Source organism: Lissotriton vulgaris, chromosome 7, assembly GCF_964263255.1.
Source record: "Lissotriton vulgaris chromosome 7, aLisVul1.2, whole genome shotgun sequence".
Lineage (NCBI taxonomy): Eukaryota > Metazoa > Chordata > Amphibia > Caudata > Salamandridae > Lissotriton > Lissotriton vulgaris.
The window spans coordinates 1,217,508,706-1,217,532,472 of record NC_141695.1 but is presented as its reverse complement, the minus strand read 5'-3'; the positions used below and the strand labels follow the sequence as shown (position 1 = coordinate 1,217,532,472).

Here is a 23,767-nt window from a genome sequence, read left to right as displayed (position 1 = left end):
TAAGTACTTTACAAGGATTGTATCCTTGCAAGGTTATAAAATCATACAAATTTACAGGGACATTCTCTAGCTTGTTTATCAAAGAAAATGTGCCAAAGCACCTTTTATCATTTCAGGATGATAGCTGTACACCACTCAACAATGCAAACGTTTGTTAGGATGCTGTACTGCATGAAAACTCCTGCTTTAGATTTACGAGAATTGAATAGGGCACTTTTGCATGGTAATGTGGCAGAGGTGGAAAAAGTTTGTGACAATGTCCAGTTTTGTTTCTTTGGTCCTAGGTCACAGGACGCAAGGGAAAATGAAGAGTTGATAACAGGAGGAGCTGCAGAACAGGACACAGGTACTACAGTTCATAGTTTTGAAGATGTGATTACAAGATTTAAGACAGAGTGCTCAGAAAAAACAGAGTATGTTTTTGTATGTTGTCAACGCACTCACTACAAGATTCAAAGACGGACTGTTGACTTGTATTTTAAAAGTGAAAAAAGGAAATAATGATAACTGGCAAAAGTTTGGACAGTGGGGGAAAGCAGGGAAAGTAAAAGGGTGCAGAGCACTTCAAGCAGAATGTCATGGCAAAAAACTGCTGTACAAGGAGCTGCTTCAGATTTAACAGGACAAGTCCTGCCATTAGCATGAATTAGAGTGATTGCTATGGCCTGGCTAAGTATAGTTGATGTGGGCACAGAACTCAACTATAACAATCTAATAGCGAGACAGTCCTTTGTACATCAGGCCCATTGTTTTGTTATTTTGCAGAAATAAACGCATGTGCTGGGTTTACTTCTGCAGAAACAAAATTCTGGGAATTTGGCAAAATATGGCAGCCGCCCAGATTCAGCCTTGCAAAATTACTTCCATCACATTAGCAGAAGCAATTTATTTGAAGAGATCTCCAGCAACATGGTGGCATGAAGGGCACTCCTCTACCGGGGGAGAGGAGGTGGGTGGGTCAGCTACCTGTGCAATCCCAAATCATCCCCTTCTTTTGTTGAAAGTATAAATAGCATACATATGTGTACAGGCCATTCATTAATTTTATTATCCCTCTCGTGCTTGATTTCTAATCACTAGGATCTGAGGCACCATTTCAAATCAGGTAAGAGGTTAAGTAAATAGAATCAAATAAAAATCAATCTTACTTGAATCTTTAGTGCGCAGAGAAGCAGTTGGAGCACTTCCAGTAGTTCTTTGAGAGTGGTGCCTAACTACAAAAGAGATGAAGAAACAAAGTGGTCAGAAGAATTGTCCAAACATTATATGAAACAGATTTTTTTTAAATAACTTTAGCTTGCAACATTATTGGTACTTTTATTCTTCATGTTTTGATAACTCTCTTTGCATATATTTTCTTTTTAATTTCAGAATCAGCTACTTAAAGTGTTTTTTGCTTTTGATGAGCACAGATTTTGCTGCCTGCATGTTCGGTTTGCTCCTAGTATTTGATGACCAAGACCACCATGGATTCCTAATTTGTGTGTGAAATGTGTCTAAAGTATTGCAGATTAGCTCTATAAAGCTACTTTCTGTTAAGGTCATTCAAATGGATGGTACATATACATTCCCAATTAACCAGCCAATACCTATCTACTTACAGTGGTAGACTATGTTTTGAGATAGAAATGTATGCCTCTTAAGGTAGGTGTGAGGTATGGGAAAAGTTTACTTTTCTCGATAATTTTCAAACTTTGCTTGTGTGCTGTAAAGTACAGCACAAATACAAAGAGGGAAAAGTATTAAAGCATGATTTTCTTCTGCAACAATCCCCTTCCAGTACAAAACAAATGCTTCAAGAAACACACACACATTTTCACTATGGTGCTGGAAAGATATAGCACTGTTTTTGCCTTTCCCATTGCCGCAACAAAGGTCAGCAGCTTTAGGTGCTGCTCTGTATTTTGTCAAAATTCAGTAAATCTGCCTTGAAATGAGGATCTATGTCTGAAACTGCCAGAACACTCTCATACCTTTCTCAAAATTCATGATGTAAGAGAAGATCCTGAATGATTTAGACTGCAGAAAAAGTTTACCACGAGCAGGAAATAAAACTACATCTTAATAATAGGAAGGTACTTAACCAACAAACCACTTTGTATGCATTTTTCTCCAAATAATAATCCTGAAAGAGCATTTCTGTTCCCACCTATAAACAATGCTGTAATAGATCTAGAGGCTTCTATCCCTTATAGTTGCATGAAGTTCTGTACAGTTGGGAATTAGATGGGACCCATTCAGATACATCTCTTTGTTCTACAGTATGATGAACTGTGACCATGAAAAATAAATCTGCAATGCAAGAATGTTCCTGAGATTTACTCTGGGGGGGGGGGGGATTAGTGCAAGCCAAACCTACCTGGACTCCCCTGGGTATTTAGTTTTCAGACATTTCTGGGTTTGGTAGATTTCTCTAAATGGTCCCCGAACCGAGGGACAGAAACCCAGGTGATCCCCCTTGCAAAACCAGGTCGTTTTGTGATAGGTTACTTTGATGTCTCCACAATAAGCTTTGGGCCCTTCCCTGCCACAGGCACTTAGCCCACTTACACAAGTGAGGTACCATTTTTATTTGGAGACTTTGGGGAATGACGGATGTGTGAATGTTTGTGAATGCACGCAGATCCAGAACTTTCCATACCTTAAATGTGAAGAAAATTTGATTTCTTTCAGCTAAATTTGAGGTTTGCAGTAGATTCTGGGTAAGAAAATGTTGGGAGATCTATACAAGCCATACCTCCGAGGACTCCTCCAGGTATCTAGTTTTCAGACATGTCTGAGTTTGGTAAGTTTCCATAAATAGCCACCAAGCCTGTGGAAAAAGACTCTGGTGGCTGTGGCCCCCTTGTAAAACCAGGGCGTTTTGTGAGAGGTCATTTTTTGATGTCTCCACAATATGTTTTGGCCCTTCCCTGCCGTGGGCACTTAGCCCTCCCACAAAAGTGAGGTACCATTTTTTTTAGATACTTTGGGGAATGCAGGTGGGTGAAAATTTGAGGATGCACGCAGATTACAGAACGTTACATCATAGTAATGTGAGGAAAATGTGTTATTTTGTGACATAGTTTGAGATTTGCAAAGGTTTCAGGGTAATATAATCTGGTGAGAGTCACACAAGTCAGCCCATCATAGATTCCCCTGGGTGTCTATTTTGCAAAAATATATAGGTTTGCTAGGTTTCCCCCAGGTGCCGCAGCACTAGGGTACAAAGACCACTGCAAGGCACATTTAAAAAAAGGTTCCATTTTAACTGGAAAAATGCGATGTGTCCATGTAGTTTTTGGGCCATTTCCTGCCACGGGCACTAGGTCTATCTACACAAGTGAGGTACCATTTTTATTGAGAGAATGTGGGGAATAAGGAGGGGTATAGAAGTTTGTGGATCCATGCAGATTCTAGAACTCTCCATCACAGAAATATGAGGAAAATGTGTTATTTTTGACAAAGTTTGAGGTTTGCACAAGATTCTGGGTAACAGAACCTGGTGAGAGTCACACAAGTCGAGCCATCCTGGATTCCCATGTGGGTCTAGTCTTAAAAAATGTATTGGATTGATTGGTTTACCTAGGTGCCAGCAGTGCTAGGGTACAAAATCCACAGCCAGGCACATTGCAAAAAATGAGTCAGTTTTCACTGGAAAAATGTGATGTGTCCACATTGCCTTTTGGGGCGTTTCCTGTTGCGGGCACTAGGCCTACCCATTCAAGTGAGGTATCACTATTATTGAGAGACATTCGGAAATGCTGGGTGAGTGTACGTTTGTGGATTCATGCAGATTCTAGAACTTTCTATCACAGAAATGTGAGGAAAATGTGTTTTTTTCAAAAAGTTTTAGGTTTGTAAGGAATTTTGAGTAACAGAACCTGCTGAAAGCCACGTATGTCACCCCAACCGTGATTCTCCTGGGTGTCAAGATTTTAAAATTGTAAAGGTTTGCTAGTTTTCTCTAGGTGCCGGCTGAGCTATGGTTCATATTCCACAGCTAGGCACATTGCAAAAAAGGGTTGGTTTTCAGTGGAAAAATCTGATACGTATATGTTGCATTTTGGCCCGTTTCCTGCAAGGGTCTCTAGACCTACCCACACCAGTGAGGTACCAATTTTATCGGGAGACTTTCAGAAATGTGGGGTGTGTGGAAGTTTGAGGATCCATGCCGATTCCATAACTTTCTATCACAGAAATGCGAGAAAAGACTGTTTCTTCTTTCAAAGTTCGAGGTTTGCAAGGGATTCTGGGTAACAGAACCTGGTGAGAGTCACACAAGTCACCCCAGATTGGATTTCCCTGGGTGGCTAGTTTTCAAAAATATAAAGGTTTGCTCAGTTTCCCTAGGTGCTGGCTGAGTTAGGCTTAAAAATTCATAGCTAGGCACATAGCAAAAAAAGGGTCAGTATTCACTGGAAATATGTGATGTATTCACGTTGCATTTTGGGCGGTATCCTGCTGTGACCACCATGCCTACCCACTCAAGTGAGGTCCAATTTTTATTGAGAGACTTTGGGGAATGTGGGGTGCATGGAATGTTGTGGATCAACACGGATTGCAGAACTTTCCATCACAGAAATGTGAAGAAAATGTGTTATATTTGTCAATGTTTGAGGTTTGCAAGGGATTCTGGGTATTAGAACCTGATGAGAGCCACAAAAGTCAACACATCCTGAGTTCCTCCTAGTGTCTAGTTTTAAAAAAATGTACAGGTTTGATAGGTGTCCCTAGATCCCGACAGCGCTAGGGTACACTTTCCACAGAAAACAGAGCATGAGAAATTCTAATACATTTTGGAATTTCAGTTTTTCTGCAATTTGTGAAGAGACATGTCTTGTTTCCGTTGCTTAGCTGTTAAAGCTGAAATGCTCAATTTGGCTCCTAAAACCAGCTCTCAGGAAAAGAAACAGATTTCATAAAAAGAAAAAGTAGAATTCATAGGCAACTTAAAGTGATGCTGGTACACTGCACATGACCACCGAGGGTATCATAGCGCTTTACAGATTATGCATCACGAGGTAATAAGCAAACGAAACAGGATAAACAAGGCAACAAAATCAAAGTCTTATCGACAAACATTATTCTAAGGGAAAAAAACAGACACAACAGAATCGGCATTGTAACAGGTCACAATCTAGAATTGTCCAAGAAATTCGTGAACCAGGTGGTTGGGCCAGACTCAACGGGTATGGACCCAGAACCAAATGAAGGAGCCATGCTAAGGAAGATATTTCTTCATTGAGAGCCCTTTGACTTCTTTTTTGAAGAAGACATTGGAGGGGTTCACCATGACTTCCGGTGGAAGGGAGTTCCAGCTCCTCGGAGCCATCCCTGAGAAGGTTCGGTTATAGGTCTTTTATTTCTTAAATTTTTGCGGTTTTACCTAAAGGGTGCTGGCACTTCTGGAGGCTTTAGAACCACAGGAGAGCTCCAGTGTTCAAGCAAGGTGCAGTGGGGTCTTGAAGTGGATGGCTTATGAGCCATGCATGCAATTTTTAACTGTATCCGACCTTCGTATGGAAGCCGATTCAGGACTCGCAAGTCCGGAGAGATGTGGTGGCATTTTTTTTTGCCAGTTAAGAGCCTAGCCACAGAGTTTAGGGAAGCCCTAAGAGGAGCCGTCGTCACTCTAGGCAGGCCGCAAAGTGTTGCGCTACCATAGTCCAGCTTTGAGATCACTAATGCTTGTACTGCAACCTTCAGGTCATGAGCAGAGAGAAAGGGTTTGAGTTTTCTGAGTAGGCTGAGATGGAAGTTAGCTCCTTTGGTGAGGGAACTGATGTGCTTCTGCATGTTCAGTCTTTTGTCCAGAATGATACCCAGAGAAGATGCTGAGTCTACAAGGTGCGGTCTACCATTAGGAACAGTCAGCTGATTCAGCCATTTCTCCATGACGGGGATTGGTTATGGGGAGAAATTAGTAAGAATTCTGTTTTAAGAACGTTTAACTTCAGGTGATTACTTGTCAACCAGCTTTCTGTTTCCAGCAGGACTAAATTGAGGGACTGGATATCTTCAGGGGAGGCGATCTTCAGGTATAGTTGGGTATCATCCGAGTACATATGATAATGAATGCAGGATGATTTTAGAATTTCTGTCAGATGGTCCATGAAGAGGTTAAAGAGCGTGGGGGACAGTGCTAAACTTGGGGAACCCCCAAGGTGAACGGTGCAGGATGTGAAAAGGAGTGGTTCACCTTTAAGCTTTGGGATCTGTTGTGAAGAAACAAAGAGAACCAGTTAAAAACTGGCCCAGATAGCCCCATCCTATGTTCCAGGAGGTCAATTAGGTGATTGTGTTTGACAGTATCAAATGCTTACAAGAGGTCAAGAAGGATCAATAGGCACGCTTCATTGTGATCCAGCTTTCTAAGCGTGTCATCCATGATGTGTGTTAGCTCTGACTCCATACTATGACCTGGGCAAAAACCAGATTGGCATTGGTCCAGGAGCTGGAAGTGGTCGATGTGATGACAAAGTTGGGCAAGCACACATTCCTCCAGGAGTTTTGCTAAGGTGGGGATGTTGGTGATAGGGCAAAAGTTAAGAAGGTCCGAGGGATCAGCATTTGGTTTCTTTATGATCGGGGTAACTTGACCTGATTTAAGGCAATCAGGAATAGCACCTTGCATCGTCCAGAGTGTCAGTAAGGAGGATCTCACTTATGGGAACAGGTTGGATGGCAAAGGGTTGTTGTAGTGATTAGAAGGTTTCAACGTCAACAACATTTTGCGTGTAGTGGGTTCATCCAAGGTTTGGAACAGACTCCAAGATGCATTGTTTTTTGGGTGGAAGGGCTATGAAGGGTCAGTGTTAGTCAACTCTGAAGGGTTAAAAGTGTCCAGAGGACCACTCGGGAGGAGATAATGGGCCAAGCTTAATTCCCTCTCAATCTTAGTAGACTTATCAGTGAAGAAAACAGTGAATTCTTCGCAGTTCAGGAAGGTTACTTGACCGGGAGAGGAGAGGTTAGGATTATTGTTAGCTTGGGATTTGATGAGTTAGAACAGTTTTTGGACTTTCTTTTGCTTGATCTAGTTGAGTTCTGAAGAAGGTAGCCTTTGAGCATCTGATGCGTTTAATATATGTGCATCGTAAGGATCTCAAGTGACAGAGATGTTCAACGGAGGGATGGGATCGCTATTTCCTTTCTGCAAATCCTAGATTATTTTTTTCAGCATTAAGACTATCATTGAATCACGGTTTGGAGCATTTGGAGGACACTCGTTTAAGCTGAAGTGGTGCTACTGAGTCAAGTACATTAAGCATTGGGTGGTGATAGTGGGCCATCAGCTCATCGACATCCGACATGTTCAAAGGGGGTGGCAAGATGCTATCCCAGAGCGCCATAAGGTCTTGTGAGTGGATGTTCCTTAAACATATTTTTAACGGTTTTCGGTTCTTAGGTTGGGATCTGCTTGCCTCAAAGATTCAAGGACGAGGAAGGTGATGCAGTAGTGGTCTGTCCAGTCACATGGAAGGATCAACTCCAGGAGGAGAGAATTGGGCTTACCAATGACCAGATCTAGCGTGGCTCCTTTGTTATGTGTAGGACTGTCAAATAATTGTGTACGGTTAGGTCAAGTAGGAAGGATTTGAGGCTGTTGACAATCACTTCGTTCATATCATTCCAGTGGCGATTGAAGTCTACCAGGAAGATCTGAGTGCCCTGGAAATCCACGTTAAATGAAATAATATCCATGATCTGTTCTGTGAAGGGAAGGTTATGGCGAGCGGGGTGATATAACTTATGCAGTTTGCATGTGTAATTGCTGCCCCCAGTCACTTCAATGCATAGATATTCACAAGACTGCAGGAGGTCAGCATTAGTGATTTTCACTGTTAGATTATTACGATGTAGGCATGCAATGCCTCCCCCATGACCACTAGTTCTATCCAACCTAATGATATCAAAGTTGGGAGACATTGAAAGGTCCAGGATATGAGCGGCTAAGTCATTTAGCCAAGTTTCCGTCAGCATTAAAAGGTCAAGATCTTGGACAAGGATGAGATCGGCAATATCTGCAGGGTGTTTAACAGCCAATCTGCAGTTTAGGAGCGCACATTTGAGACTAACGGGGATGTCAGTAGTTGTGGTAGCATGGTGGTGACTATTGTGAGATTGTTCATGTTTAAAGTTCTTGTATTTGGCTTAGGTTCCCTGAAGGAATCAGTGGGGATTGATTCAATTAGATGTGAGTTAGAAGGGGTGGAAGGAAGTGGCTGATCATAAGACAGTAGTAGAGATTAAATATCACTCTCAGACAGGGAGGATCTACATCTGGAGGCCAGGAAGGGTTATAAGGGTGCGGAGCGGAGGCCCAACTATGGGATGTGGTTCGGCTAGGATAGGGGGGGTACAGCGCCAGGTACAACTACAGTGAGTGTGCAAGCGTAATTTTGTCAAAAAGAAAGCGGCTTGATCTGGAATCAACTGATAGATCCTCAGTGATGTGTGAAAGGCTACGAATATAAGCCTTAAGTTGTTGAAGGCAGAGTGCAATCTTGTTAAGTCGGTCTTCTAATGAGGTGTGTATATGGGGATGTGAGGCTAGGTCCTGAGGACCCAGCGGCTGAGTATAGCTAGTGGAGGAAGGCACAAAAAGGGCCGGTGGCGAGTGAGTAGGCCCCGGGTCAAGGAAATCTGGGAAATGGAGCTGCGTGCTTGGAGGGATGAGCGGGATAGGGGAGAAGGGCACAGACAACAGGTGACCCTTTCCAGCCGGTTTGGCCAGGATGGGATTGCGGGTAGAGCTGGGGACAGGATCATGGGTAGAATCCGTGCAGCATTGTGAGCAGTGGAACTAGGGGAGTTAGGGAATTTAGAGCCAGCTAACCTTGTGGGGGGGCATGTAGATTCTCGTGATGGCTGTGCATTCGTGGCTCATTAGCAGCGGGCAGTGCATTGGAATTGTTATTCAGAATAGAGATAGCTAGAGGAGGGCCTATCGGAACAGATGTCAGATTGGCAGATAGTTGAGAACAGGTGGGAGATAGAATTTGCACAGTTTGGGGAACCCTAGCATTCACAACGTGCAGTGTTGTAGAATTGTCATCCTGAAAAGAGGCAGCTAGAGGAAGGCCATTCAGAATAGATGTCAGGTTGGCCGCAGGTGGTGAAGAGGCGGGAGATAGAATTTGCACAGTATGGGGAACCCTAGCGTTCACAACATGCAGTGCGAAGGCATCAATGAGTTGGTGCTATCATCAGGATGCCTACCAGAAATGAATTCCAGCTGGTTTCCACTGTGTTCTAGCAATGAAACAGTTTCCATGTGTGTATGTAGGTAAGATAAGAAATGCAAACTATGCTCCTCTTTATTGTTATCCAGGTTGCATCTTGTTCCTGTATTTCCAAGGTAAACAGGCATTGATTGTCATTGTCAGGTGAACTGCATTTTTGTTAAGTTGCAATAGCCCCAGAGAACTTGATTGACTGCCTTGAAGACAACACACTGGATTTCCTTCAAGGAAATTCATTTCAGCCTGCAGCACATATAGACAAGCAGTGGGAAGGTTTCCAGGGGCCCTAATGCACTCCTCATCCCCTGGCTTTGTTGTAAGAATTGAGAGGCCCCTGTCATTAATTGGGGTGGGTCTAACCCATCAAATCTAAAGGCCCAGGTTCAACTGCACCACCTGCACTATTGACACCAGCGGACAAGGGTATTCACCATAGAACATCTCTTCCTACTTCTCTTATTAAATAACTATTTCACATAGCCACTGCTTAACTTTGTAAAGAATACAAGGCCTGATTCAGAAAGTTAAACTTACACTTTTGTATAAGTTTAACTTTGTTTCAAATTCCCAAAACTGTATTTTAGTCACACGTTTATGAGTGCGGAGACTCCACATTCGGAGTGGAGAACTCCTCACATAAAAAAGATAAGACATAACTATCTTCTTATGTGCTGAGTTCTCTGCCCTGACCGTGGAGCCCTACCACGTGTAAAATTATGAACAAAATGCATTTTTGTGAACTTCAAATAAGCGTAAACTTACACAAGATGTGCTTGTTTACCTTTTTGAAACAGGGCCAAGTTATATAAACCCTTACATACTACAGTTTATAAGGTATTGTAAATACATTACATCCAAAGTAAAAACAGGAAGCAACTGTGGACCAAAAGCTGTGATGAGGAAGCCAAGTGGGAAGCAGCAAAGCCCTTGAAGAAGGATCCCATAGTAAAACAGATGCAAATGGCTCAAAAGAAAACTGTCAATAACATTGTGCTGATGATTTATTAAAGAAGAACATACAAGGTATCCGTATGACATCCATGGTTTCAGCTGTGAGGAAACTGGTGTGTGGGAAGGGTAGTGGGAATCACTAATTTCGGCCAGTGTGCTTGCATCTGTGTCCTGTGCACATGAGATATTTCTCTGCAATAGGGAACATCGTGCAGGCTCAGGAATACAGAATATAAATCCATGTTTTACCCCCTAACAGTTTGTATACCAAGCACAAATCTGCATATATTTGCCAACTGTGGGCAGGTGGTATATAGGTGCATAGCTTTGGGGGAATATCTTGGTCAGTGGTGGCAGGTGGGTGGCTGGATGGGAGAATGGAGAGCAGGATATGAGTCATCTTGTGGGAGATGTGTCTGCACTGCCCAACCTGTCCTGCCTTCAAATGGGAGCCTTGTTAGCATGAGGATTCTGTTCTCAGCCCTCGGCTGTTCCTTCAGACTGGGAAGGGTGGCATAGGCACAGCATGCAGGGTGTAGATAGTCTTGTGTCAGCCGTGGGCTCTACCACTGCACCTGACTGTTTCCAGCTTGTTTCAGGAAGTGGGCTCATGGGAGGGAAGACATTGCTCATCCCTGGGCTTTGGCAGTACCTGGGAATGTTGCTGCAGGGGATGGAGGGTGAGGTGCGGGGATATCTGGGAGAAAGGAGCATGGGTGTTGATTCATCAAAATGCCAGGGACAGCAGAAGTTACACCACATACCCTTTGCTCTTAATGAAACCACAGGAAGTGACATTATATGACACTTGACCCTGATTACTTCCAGGAAGGCATGCCATGTGATGCTAACATCACAACACATGACATTGTGGGAGTGCCATTATAAGCGGATTATTAGTTCAACAGAATAACAAAGATAAATGTCTATTTTAGATACCACCTATATTCATGGTGCTGATGGCTTGATCTATCTTTGAAAGTCCTGGGGCGTGATACTTGCCCAACCTTAGAGCGAGCGAGGAAAGTGAGTAATGCAGACCGGTTCCAGCAGGATTCTCCCTCTGAGAACATTTTGAAAAGTATAGGGGAAACCAATCTTTTTAAAGAACAATTTTCACATAAGTTTACTAAAATGCCGTTGGTGCAGAAAGAGCCCATACAATTATTCAAAATATTTCATGGTGGGCAAATCCAAAATATGGTATGGGTGCCCTCTATAAGTAAAAAATTACCTCCATTGTGCTCAGGCCAGCATTTTGTCATAGATGCCCCATATTCAATGAGTGCCCCTTATATCAAAAATAACATAAAATATGCCAGTGTTAAAATTATGTAATGTATGCCGTCCATATACCATAGATAAGCCTTATGTAAAACATGTCCTCAGTATGTCAGAACCAGCTTTTGTCACCCTTCCATATGTCAGGTTGTCCACCATTATGCCAAATGTCCCCTCAGTGTGCTAGTACCAGCATTATGCAACTGATGTACATATGCCAAGCATTTCCTCAAGTATGCTAGTGCTTTTCAATGGATGCCCCATGTGCCATTAATTATTTCTATTACAAGCAATTTTGCCATTGATGCCCTTTATACCAATAAATACCCAGCAGTGTGCCAGTGGAAGCATTTTGTCATGGGTGTCTGCCACACTACCGATTGCTGCAAGTGTGCCAGGAACAGTATTTTGCCTTGGGGGTCTCTATAGGATAATGGAAGTACCTTCTTTATGCATTGTCTCCCACACTTATTCACACGTTCATACTCATTTTCTCACTTACATTCATTCATTCTCACTCACCCTCTCTTACGTTCCTTTACACTCATTTTTATTCATGCTCACTCACTTGTACTACATTTTAATCTCACTCTTTCTCTCTCATCCATACAGTCAGGGGCAGGATCATGATATTTTGTGTCAGGATTGTGACACAAATATAGAACAAATTGTTGGGGAGGATTTATTATCCAAAAGAAATCAGGATTTGTGATGGGTAATATCACAAAGTAGCACAATGTTACGCTTCTTGCGTTATTTCGCACCAAGAGGGCATTGAAATAGGTTTGACACAAACCCTCATCTATAAACAGACAGGAACTTGCACCAAAAACGTATTGCTCCTTGAGGCAGGTTTAATAAGGAGAAATATTATAATTTCTCCCCGTTTCTCCAACCTTGCATGTGTGCTACACTGCAGAGCATACATACAAAATGTGACAAGCCTTGAAGCATGGTTTTGTGCTGGAAGGGACACCTTTCAGTATGAAACCTATGTTTCAGAGAACCCTCACCCATGCACTTTGGCACAAGGGTGTGTGTGTTGGAGAGTAAAAAGGCACCAGATCTTAATAGATAGGGCACCATTTTTCTCTCACCCTTTGACGCAAGGCAACGAGCAACTTTGGTGCAGAGTTGCCTTTTGTCAAAGAATAGTAAATCTGGGCCTCAGCCTCACCTAATCTAACTTTACCTGTCAATGACTTTCACTCATTTTCACTCACACTCACATGCTTACACATACAGATGCACTCTCACACACACTCTCCATTGAGAATACTCTCACTCGCAAGCACTCACGCAACATACATTTAAAACCATTTTGCACTTCCCGCAGCTACCACCAAGGGTTCAGAGTCTGCACCATTTTTTATTAAACTAATAGAGAATAATAGAATATTATTAACTAATAATGGGCAGAAAATAAGGAATGTAGGAATTCTTGCCACTGACTTTGTCATGTCTGAGGCCAGGGGTCACACAGACAGTGCCAGGAGTCGCAAGTGGCAAGCCAGGAGTCGCAGCGGCTACCCATGGCGACCCATTAATGACATCTATTGAGAGGGGGCAGGAGGGAGCATGACTAGTTCCGTACTGTTGCAGTAGATGTGTGGACTTGTTTTGCTATTGCTAGCAGGCAGAGACCTGCCACGTCTCTCTTCTCCAGGTGTCTCCGGTCTTATTTTTAACTCACTCTGAGTTTGCAAATCGAGGATTGCTTAGTCCCGTATTTGTGGCCCCAGTAATTTCTCACTCCAACCTACTAGAATACTCGTACGGCCCAGAGCAGTGTAGCCCCCCCTCCCCTAGCCCCCCCCAAGTATAGTCCTCCAGTGCACCTGTTGTGAAGGATAGTCAGGTACTTATCCCCGCACCCATCCCCAAACACTTGGTTGGCAAAAAAGTATTAAATATGTATTTTCCAAAAATGTAGGTCTTCAGTTAAAAAGTAGAAGAATGTTCTTAAAATAAAATTTTAATTTAAAATGTCATACCAGAGTTTTCACACAACCAAGGAGATTATCGAGATTGAGGACGCCATCGATGAGGCCACCGCCACCGCCACCGCCAGCACCACCGAGGAGGCCACCGCCACCAAGTAGATCATCAAGTAACAGAGAAGACACATCTAGAATAGCAGAGATGGAACACATAATTAGCGCAATCACAAACAGAAATCCGTTTTAAAAATAACAATGAAGAATGTGTTTCCTTCTGCGGTTTCTTCTTTCTCACCTGTAATTACCACGTCTTATTTGAGGTGCCAAAATGACTCAAATGTATCATGCGTGAGAATGTGTTTTACATTTGGGGTCTGTGTGGAAGGGGTGTGTCTCCTTCATAAGTGGCTGCTCCGTGGGGTGCTGTACATGGGTCTGGCTGTTCTGTGTGCCTGGGGCCTGAAGATGTGTCCGTCCACCTTGCATGTGATGCTTCTAAAGGGTGGCCAACGCATGAAAGGTTTTAGGAAGATTTTAGGGCAGGGATTACGAAGGTGGGGGGTACAATTGTATTTGTCACATTGGGCACCGTCATTCCATGTAAGATTATTTTTAATGTAAAGGGGGCTTGAAATTATAATCTGCGTTTCACTAAATTTGCTGTTTATTATGCAGCCCACACCATTGGATTATTTTGAAATAATCAAAAATGGAGCATTAAAATGATTAATACTTAGATGGGGCAACTCACAATTGCGTAAAAACAGATAATGAACCATGGGAGAATAAATTAGGAAAACTATCAGGCTTGCCGTTTAGTCTGACTCACGGCTCTTTGGGCGATTGGATTTGTCCTTGAGGAGACGGGCGCCACCTGCTGGGGCTGCTTTGCTTGAGTTATTAATGATAAAGGTGAGGACAAGGAGGAGGAGCCTTGGCAAAGAAGTGTCCCGAAGGTCTCCAATAGGAGAGCGACAGTACACAGTTATCATGGAAGGACATGCCTCAAGGAAGGTCAAACATTCTCGGATCAATAAAATACCTATAGTAGTAATTGCATGCCCTGGGACCCCAAACCAAACGTGGTTTGTGATGCGTCCCAGAAATGTATAGCACATCCTACATAGGCTAAGGACCAGGGGGCAGATTTACAATAACTGGCGCATCCCCAGGGATGCCCCAGTTATTGTGCACCGCAGCTCCGCCACCCATGGTGCGCCGCATTTACAATGCAGCGCACCATGGGGCAAAAACGAGGTGGCGCATTGCTGGAGTTGCGTCGCAAGCGCGACGTAGCTCCAGCAAGGCTCGGGGGTGCCCTATCTGTCCAATGCTGCGTCAAGCCTTACGCATGCTTCAGGCAGGCTCAGGGTTTTGACGCAGCATTGGCCTAAAAGTGACTTAGTGAAATCTTGAAGATTTCACTCAGCCACTTTTAGGAACGCCTCCTTATGGTGCAGGGCTTTACAACGTGACGCATCTCCCAGATGCGTCACGTTGTAAATACCCCGCACCATGGCGCATCTTTTGCGGGACCGCTGCGTCACAAAAGTGACACAACAGCAGAGTAAAAGAGGCGCAAGGGGCTTGTAAATCTGCCCCTAGTTTTGCTAGTGGCAAACCCGGGAAACAGAGGGGCAGATTTACAATAACTGGCGCATCCCCAGGGATGCGCCAGTTATTGTGCGCCGCAGCTCCGCTACCCATGGTGCGCCGCATTTACAATGCGGCGCACCATGGGGCAAAAACAGTACAGATGCGTGATGCATCTGTGCCGTAAAGGCGTCGCATTGCTGGAGTTGCGTCGCAAGCAGGATGCAGCTCCAGCAAGTCTCGGGGTGCCCTATCTCCCCAATGCTACGTCAAGCCTTGCGCCTGCTTCAAGCAGGCCCAGGGTTTTGACGCAGCATTGGCCTAAAAGTGACTGAGAGAAATCTTGTAGATTTCACTCAGCCACTTTTAGGAGGCGTTCCTGCGCAGGAACGCCCCCCACTGCGCCGTAAAGCCACCTTATGGTGCAGGGCTTTACAACGTGACGCATCTCCCAGATGCCTCACGTTGTAAATACCCCGCAGAAATGGCGCATCTTTTGCGCCGCCGCTGCGTCACAAAAGTGATGCAACAGCGGCGTAATAGAGGCGCAAGGTGCTTGTAAATCTGCCCCGGAGTTTTCCTGTTTATGTTACATTGTGCTTGACGCTGACATATTGGCATTTGCTCTTCAACTCTAGCGGCCTAATATACTTTAACCACACCTGAGGAAGTTGTAACGAAAATGTTTTCTGTTTGTTACTATGCAGACTCCGCATCAACTATCTTAAGGCTGTCGAAAGAAGATGAACTTGCAATGTATCTACGTGTTTTTATGGGAGCAATCACATTTGCTCCTGTGTCTTTTTATCAGTCAATGACAGCTCCGGCTTAATAATGTAACTGGTTGCACGTTCTGCCATATGATTTGCTTTTTTGTCTTCTAATATTTGACTTCCCATTCAATGCACACCTATTGTTACTAATTTGCACATTCACTTGTATACCATTACATTTTGCATCAGGCCCCATACTGTCCTCTCCAGCATTTTAACCATCTGTAAAGGTACCTCAAAAAACTCTTCCTATCGGCTCAACCAGTACCTCATTTTTGGCCTCCATGAGAACCTGGGATGTAGCTACCGAGACACCTCCTCTACAGCAAACCCCCCCAGCTATTCACTGTCTTTTATCTTAAACCTGTTAGCTGGCCTCAAACATATTTTTGGTAACTGCAAGGAACAGACTGCCAACATGCATCGTGATGTGTATTTGCTTGGGTTTGTTGGAAGCCATCTTGCTTAAATATTTGCTTATTTGTTAAATGAAGCCTATTGTATGTTGTCTTGGCGACTCTTGAGTACAATCGGTTTGCTGGAAAGTCCTGAAGCAATCAATGTATTTGTTGATCATAAAAAGACTAATCGTTTAAGTGTGTACTCGGCAAACGCCTAAATGAGTGATAGAGAAGGAATGAACCCAGAGTGTATTTTGAAACGAGATTTAGAATACTATCATCAATTTTGTTGACCAAATTGTTAAAAAAACAACACTTGAGAATGTTCAGCAAACGTATACAGTAAAAGAGGGTTTAATTGACAATGCACTTTCACAGTCCCCATCCTAACCTCACACCCTCCTGCCACACTCCCCTCTCCGTTATGATGCTGTAAAGTCCAGAGGGTATGGAGCATTAAACCCCAAAACTCCAACAGGAATAGAAACATATAAGACAAGACACTAAAGAACTTCCTATTTACTTTTAAAAATAAAGCCATCAAGCAAACATGGTAAATCTTTATATGTTTGATGGGAAAAACTAAAGAAAGAAGGATTGAATGTATTGATCATAACAATAAGAATATACGAAGCAGTGGCTTAATATGAAACGAAGGAGAAGTAGAAGTACATCTTAGATGACTCGATGTAATCATTACACTGAATCTACTGGAATAACCCCGTGTGAGGCAGCTGAAGGCTGTTGCTACAACACGGGACACCAGCTCCTCACAGAGTCTAACTTTAAGGCGAAAAGCGCCAGAGTCAGTACAAGGTGCTTCAAGGCTCTTGTAGCACTAATACTCTGTGTGTCACAGACGCGACATTTAGTGGCGCTGGAGGCTATAAGGAAAGTAATGTGCACAAGAAAACTTTAAACAAAACTTGTGTAATGAGGTTAAGCAGGAGGACCGGCTGGCCCTCCAGAAATGGAGACTTTCTCTCAGGAGCGGCCTCAGCACATGAGACCTGCAACCTGGTTTGGTGCCCGCAGCAGAGGTGTAGCAGCCCCCCAGACAAAAGGTGCCTCAAACAGTGTCCGTGAAGAGTGTGATGTGGATCTAAGGCTTCAAATGATGGGAATGGAATGGTGTGATTGTCCTTCTTGAAATACTCGGTGTACTTCCAACAGTGAGTGGATTCTAAGCTGAAGTTGGACCCCTGCAGTTGGTATTCAGTTATAGTGGTGCGCAGACTGCTCCAAGCAGACATTGTATATATTATTCGAACTGGGGGGCTTCCTATGACTCACGCTTTCACAGATATTATTGAGTCCTGGAGGGGCGCTGAAGAATGTTATAGGGGTTGTTATTTATTAAAAAAAGCAGGTCTATTCAAAACCCCATTCTCTCCCCCACTCCCTGGACATAGAAAGGACTCTTACCACGGGTGCAGCTGACTGCCACCAGCAGGAAAGCGAGGGCGATCTTCATGGTGAGAGGTGGCTGGGGATCGAGATGCGATGTGAGTACACAAGGTTCAATCTCAGGGTGTCTCTGTCAGCCCAGAGCTCCTACCTTTATACTGGAAGCGACCAGTCAGTCTCCTCCCAGCAGATCTGATGTCAGGTCACGTGACAATTGGACCAGTTTGATTCTTGGCTGTGGGATCAATCAATGTTGACTCAACAGGTGCCAGATTCTCTCCACCTTCATTCTCATGTTCCATCCAAAGGGAGGAGCTAAAAACGTTAACTGGCAGCTCTCTGTTTTTGTTTTAAAGAACAGGACACGTAAGCCTAGGCAGACATTTACATGTACACTAACAAACGATCTCCTTTGCATGTTGTTTCATTTTCTTTATATCATCATTTTAGTGGGAAGGATGCATAGCCATGGTTAACAGGGCTAAACGCTGTCAGTGATTGCAAAGTGTTTGCATTTTATGAAGTGCAGACCCCTGGGGTTTGCAATCTAAATGCAGATCTTCAAAAGAGGAGGCAGTCCAGCGAGTGAAGGCCAGGCTTGGCCATACCAAATCCACAAATACATATTTAGGCGTCAGTTCCTAGAATGGTGTAAGTAAGCCCTCATGCAAAAGGACTTTCAATCACCTTCAGGAGCCAAGTAAAAACCATTCTAATCGTTGAGTTTCTCTCTCGAATATTTGCCAGTAAAGTAAACCTACTAGTGTTTGTTGCATTCTTTGGGAAGTTGTGTGGTTCGGTTGATTCATTCCCTTCCACCCTATGTGCCGCAAATGTCTAAATTGATCTTCCTGGATATTTAACGTCTTCTCCTTTGCCTATTTGATTGCAGTCCATGCCAAAGTTTAAAATTCTAGAAAGCAATATCGGGAATGGAAAAGAGAGAGAAAGAGAGGCGGAAGAGGAGGATGAGTTTCGGAGGGCGTCTGTTCCCTTCCAATGTTCTGTTCTCATATAGACCCGGCTTTAGGATCTGACACAGAAGATTAAGCTCACCTTCTAGTTTTGGCTTCAGAGGGAAGGAGCCTTTTCACTGGACTTTTAGCTTGATATTACAACTATCGAACCGGAACTCTAAACAAAGTTTTAATATTCCAAAATGAACAGTGTCATGTCTTTTAACTTCTTGGCAGTGCAGAATACTAAGTCTGCGACTATAGGGAAGGTGTGACGCGCAAGGACAATGGTATCACTTTTTTCCTGTGCTTTAGCTAACAGCTCTATTACCAAGTCTTGGAAAAGGCCATACGTATTCTTGGAGGTCAGCAGTTTCTCGGTGCTTTCAGTGGTGCTCGGTGCACAGTGCAATGAGGTAATGCAGAAATGGCAATTCATCATCTCCCATTCATCTCTCTCTACCAAATAAGTGACCACTCTCTCTCTTCTAGTCCAGGGTCAAGCCTCTCAGACCTCTCTGGATCCCAGCTCTGCAGAGGTTTGTGCACCTAGATCTAGTTTCCCAATCTGCATGCCTCTTCATGCCAGTCTGAAATCTCCCCTCATGGTAAGTCACTGTTCACAATATCTTTGAGCTAAGTAGCTCTGCCCTCTACTGTACCACAGTCTTTCCCAGAGTGTCATCTATCTTTTCATTGGTGAGATTCAAACTTGGAAGAAGGCCGCGCCTACATTGATTTTATCAAGATTACTTATCTTAGCATTGCTCCTAATAGTCTCTGTGCATAGGAATTTCCCCGGAGTTTATCCAGATAACCTATTTTTTCCTCATGACTGCATCTCCTTTTGAGTTTCCCTTCATGTCCTCTTTGTTTGGCATATGTAGCCAGATAATCTGTTATCGAAGCTTGAGCCTCCTAGTTTGCTCATTCCCAGGGAGTCCACGGACCGGTACAGCAGTCTAAATGTTGAGTTTTCTTCCCGAACACATGTGCCCCAGCTCCTTGGTGTGTCTTTGTGCTGCAGCTTTTGTAGGTGCGATTTCTTTCATGCTTGTAAGTTGTGTGGCCTTCTTGGCTCTAGCAATGGGGTCTAGTCATTCTAGTTTTGATGGCTAGCCTGTTTTTCGTATTTAAAGGGGTAGAAGTAGTAATCTTCTTGGCACTGTTTTTATTGAAAACTTTAAAGTATCATATCTTTGGCTCCCTTTTTGGAATTCTGTTATTTTGGTCATTAAAATATACTTTTTAAACTGTTTTGGTACTAGTGAATGCTTTACACATTTTCTTAAGTTACACATTTTCTTATGTTATGCCTGTATGCTCTAGCTATCCAGGGTTGATTGAGGATTAACTTACGGAAACCTTTACTTAACCTAGCAAGAATAAGGACATTGTTACTTGTGGTGGACTATCATCCACCCCAACTAATTATCCACTTTTTCATAGTGCTCTTTATGCACACTTTCTTATATTTGGGACCAAAAAATCTAGAGAAATGTTATACATAATAACAAATGTCCTCCCATTATGCATTCCTATACTGCTCACAATAACATGTGTGCAACAATGATATGCCTAGCCTTCTGTCTGCAGCAGGAAAGAACTAAAAATGCAAAGAGGGATCATCAAGATTGTTCCTCTAAAATCCAATGATCTAGAATGTGGGTTGCCATGGTGTTTGGGCGTCAGGGCCACCGTCGCCAAGGGACACATACTTAAGGCTTCAGCTCCTTTATTTTTTACAGGAAATGATCTTAGCATGAATGACATGTGCTTCACGTTACTGTATTTCTTTTTTTTATCATCTTGGATGATATAAAATCATATAAAAATCAAGCTCTTCCGGTATAGCCCGAGTTTTGAGCCATAAAACAGAATTCCTCTGGTGCAAGCAACAAAGGAGTTTCCTGCCATTATGGGCTTATGTGATGATCACGTCTTTCGCTCTGGGGAGGTAATGCGTAGGAACAACGCGTTCTCTGCACTTGAGTTTAATCTGACGCTAAATGCATACATAAATGTGTACATTGTATTAGTGATTTGTCTCTGTTCACCTTTTTGTCTGTGATTGCTATGGCTGTGCCCTGCTAGTTTCATTGTTCCCCACACATTCTGTGTCACACAGTAAGGTACACAGTAACACTGCACATATATCCTGTGTTTGCATGCATTAGTCCATTACCACCAAATATATTGATTTTGTCAATGCAAGTTTCTCTAAGATTTCAAATCTTTTGTGCAAGACCAACTTCTTTATTAACTCTGCCACCATTTCCTAATCTCGGTCTATATGTTGTGGAGTCACATCTGAATTCTCTTGATACAGGCACACAATTGTACACAAATGATTTTCTTTAAGCTCCTCATCTCTCCAGTAAGGCTTCTAGGGGTTGCTTTCTGGCTGCTCTCTTGCACATTAACAAGGCCTAGGCCAACATGTGGTCAAAGTCCATCATTGAGCAGGTGTGAGACATGGAAGGAGATGAGGAGGAACAGGACTCTTAGGACTGGAACATGAATGCTAGGTGTTTTGCAGCATGTGCACTATCATAATGCCTGTGGTGTGTGGTTATGGGTTCAGATTTTGTACTGGAGGATGAAAAATTCAGAAGCCACATTTTAAAATCTATCCTGTACCTCCGGAACCGATAATAACCAAACCCACTCCTGAAACAATGGATTCAGCATGATCACCTCTCATATCAGTAGCTCATATGGAGATGTATAGGTTTGGGAGAGGTGCCTGGGAATGCTTTAAATATATCAACAAGAGGGACACCTTTATCCTCAGCCCAAGAGCCCCCGCCCTTTCACATGAACCAACTCCAAACAACGTGAGGAGCGGTAACGATATTCATCCCGGAGCCGAGGAAAATCCCCTTCAGCAATCATTAGCCAACCAAAGTGACATGGTCCTCTTGGCATCCAATGAGTGACATGAATGTGCTCCTGATTAGCCGATGCACCTGCGACTTATCAACCCTGGATAAAAGTAAGAGACCTATGGTTTCACTCCGCCAATGTCCCCAACTAGCAAATTAAATGCGCCAAAGAATGATATCAGGTTCCCATCTTCTCTTGACATAATCTACATCCTGAAAGTTGCTGACTCTCACTAGAATCATCAGACGGTAATGTACACATGGAGGCTAAACTCCATCTGTTCTAAATTTTTGTGGAACAATAAGCGACCCCGAATTTCCTTACCAAAACTTATACGTCCTAAATCTGAAGGGGGGGTTCGCTTCCCTGATTTCCAATCATACCATTCGGCCTTTTTACTAAAACAAGCCTTTTCATTGGCGTTTGATTTTACTGATACCCCATTACCCAGATGGATTGCAGTTGAGAGATCTCTATTAAAGGATTTCACTTTTCAACAATCCCTTTTTATGTCCAACTGTTCATTTTTGTTGCATCACCCTGTGCTGAAATATTCTCATACCCTGTTACACAGTATTTTTTCAAAAGATTTATCACCCTTACAAATTTTCCTTTCCTCCAGTATTTGGTACAACAAATATCTTAAATACAAGGGTAAATCTTTCTACTTCAAATATTGGAAGGAAAAGGATATTATGTTTGTTTATCAATTCTTCTCAGAATCATCTATTATTTCATTCGAGGACATGCTAATTAAGTTTGATTTATCTGCACAACACCGTAATGAATTTGATATTATTGCTAATGCCATTATGTCTCACTTATCTACCTTTCCTACGTTTGCCATCCTTCCCTCTTTTACTCCTTCCACCCCTCTTTACCCGTTGTTCACCCAACAAATCCCCAAAGCTGCTCTAATTTATAAATTGTTATTGGAGAATGTTGGTCCTAGACCTAAAACTGTTATAGAAGTTGCATGGGAGACTGATTTCTCTACTCCGTTCTCTATTGATACTTGGGATCGATTATGGTCCAAACTATTTAAGACTTCAGTTTCGGCTCGTATTACTCAGTCTCTTTTTTTCATTTACCATAGAGTTCTGTTCACCCCTATAAGCATTTCCAAGTTCTCCCCTTCATCTTCTCCTCTTTGTTGGTCCTGTTCCTCTCTCCCAGGTACACTTAAACATCTATTATTTGAATGCCCAAGAGTTATCACTTTTTGGAAATCAGTTTGGAAATACTGTATGCGTATTTTTCATTTTTCTGAACCATTTTCATCATTGCATATTTTTCTAGGTTCTTTATCTGATGTTTTGGACTTACATTCTTATAATGCAAAATTGTTTGACCTTTTTATTGCTACTGCATACAAAGTAATCCTATCCTGCTGGAAGGATAATTCTAAACTATCTGTGCAGACATGGTGGAATTTTGTGTGTGATGAGCACAGAATTGCTATTGCTTCTTCTTCATCTGTCACCTTAAAAATTAAGTCTGATCTTATCTGGCTACCTTTCTCCAACTTCTTATCCTCTCCTCCCCCCCCTTAACCCCCCTTCCTCCCTTTCTCGCTCTCTCCTCCTCTTTCTCTCTTTTCTTCTTTCTTCTTTTCCTTCTTTCCTCTCTATATGGTTTCCTTACATTACATGATTTTAATTTAACGTTTCTTCTTCTTTGTATCTCAAAAAATGTCTTTCATGATTATATCCTATTGACTTTGCGATATCTTATGTTGTGACATTATGATGTATCATTTTTTTTTTCTCTTCTGCTCAATAAAAATTTATTAAACTGAAAAAAAAGAATGATATCAGGTTCCCATCTTCTCTTGACATAATCTACATCCTGAACGTTGTTGTCTCTCACTAGAATCATCACACGGTAATGTACACATGGAGTGTGGTTCTGGAATCTGGATCACAGGCACTTCAGTTCCCTCATATTTGTTTTTCATAGCAATTAATAAATAGCTCTTTGACAGTTCTTAGTACAGTAATTAACAGTGATTCAAATTGCCCAGTTTACACGTACTCAATGCATGATTAGGCTTGAGAGAAATGTTGTTTGAGCGCGTGTAATTTCGCATCATTTCACGTTATGAATATTACGCAAAATGTCATATTATGAAAAGTCACATAAGTGGAATTTTGTTTTGGAATCATACTATTGCAGGGAGCAACACGAACGAATCAATGTGAGCAGCTGACTTCACATACATTGTTATTTAAATGAATTGTGTTACTTTCGCCCAGACTCATTGATGATCTGGCTGGGCTGAACATGTCTAGATTCCGAGAGGTTTCAATGTGACTCCATGTGTCACCTATGGCCCTTTGACCTGCTGACCTC

The 23,767-nt window shown here is 42.7% G+C and overlaps 1 protein-coding gene across 1 annotated transcript in view; it reads right to left on the bottom strand.

Moving 5' to 3' along the window:
- LOC147703273 (uncharacterized) overlaps nucleotides 1-17,696 on the bottom strand; it is a 155,636-nt gene extending 137,940 nt beyond the window's left edge. The window contains exons 1-3 of the mRNA XM_086929484.1: nucleotides 17,592-17,696; nucleotides 13,454-13,587; nucleotides 1,149-1,214 (exon numbers count right to left, since the gene is read on the bottom strand). Of these exons, the coding sequence (XP_086785610.1) occupies nucleotides 1,149-1,214; nucleotides 13,454-13,587; nucleotides 17,592-17,640 (249 nt within the window). The 5' untranslated portion in view covers nucleotides 17,641-17,696. The remainder of the gene's footprint in view (nucleotides 1-1,148; nucleotides 1,215-13,453; nucleotides 13,588-17,591) is intronic.
- Between the last annotated feature and the right edge of the window lie 6,071 nt (nucleotides 17,697-23,767).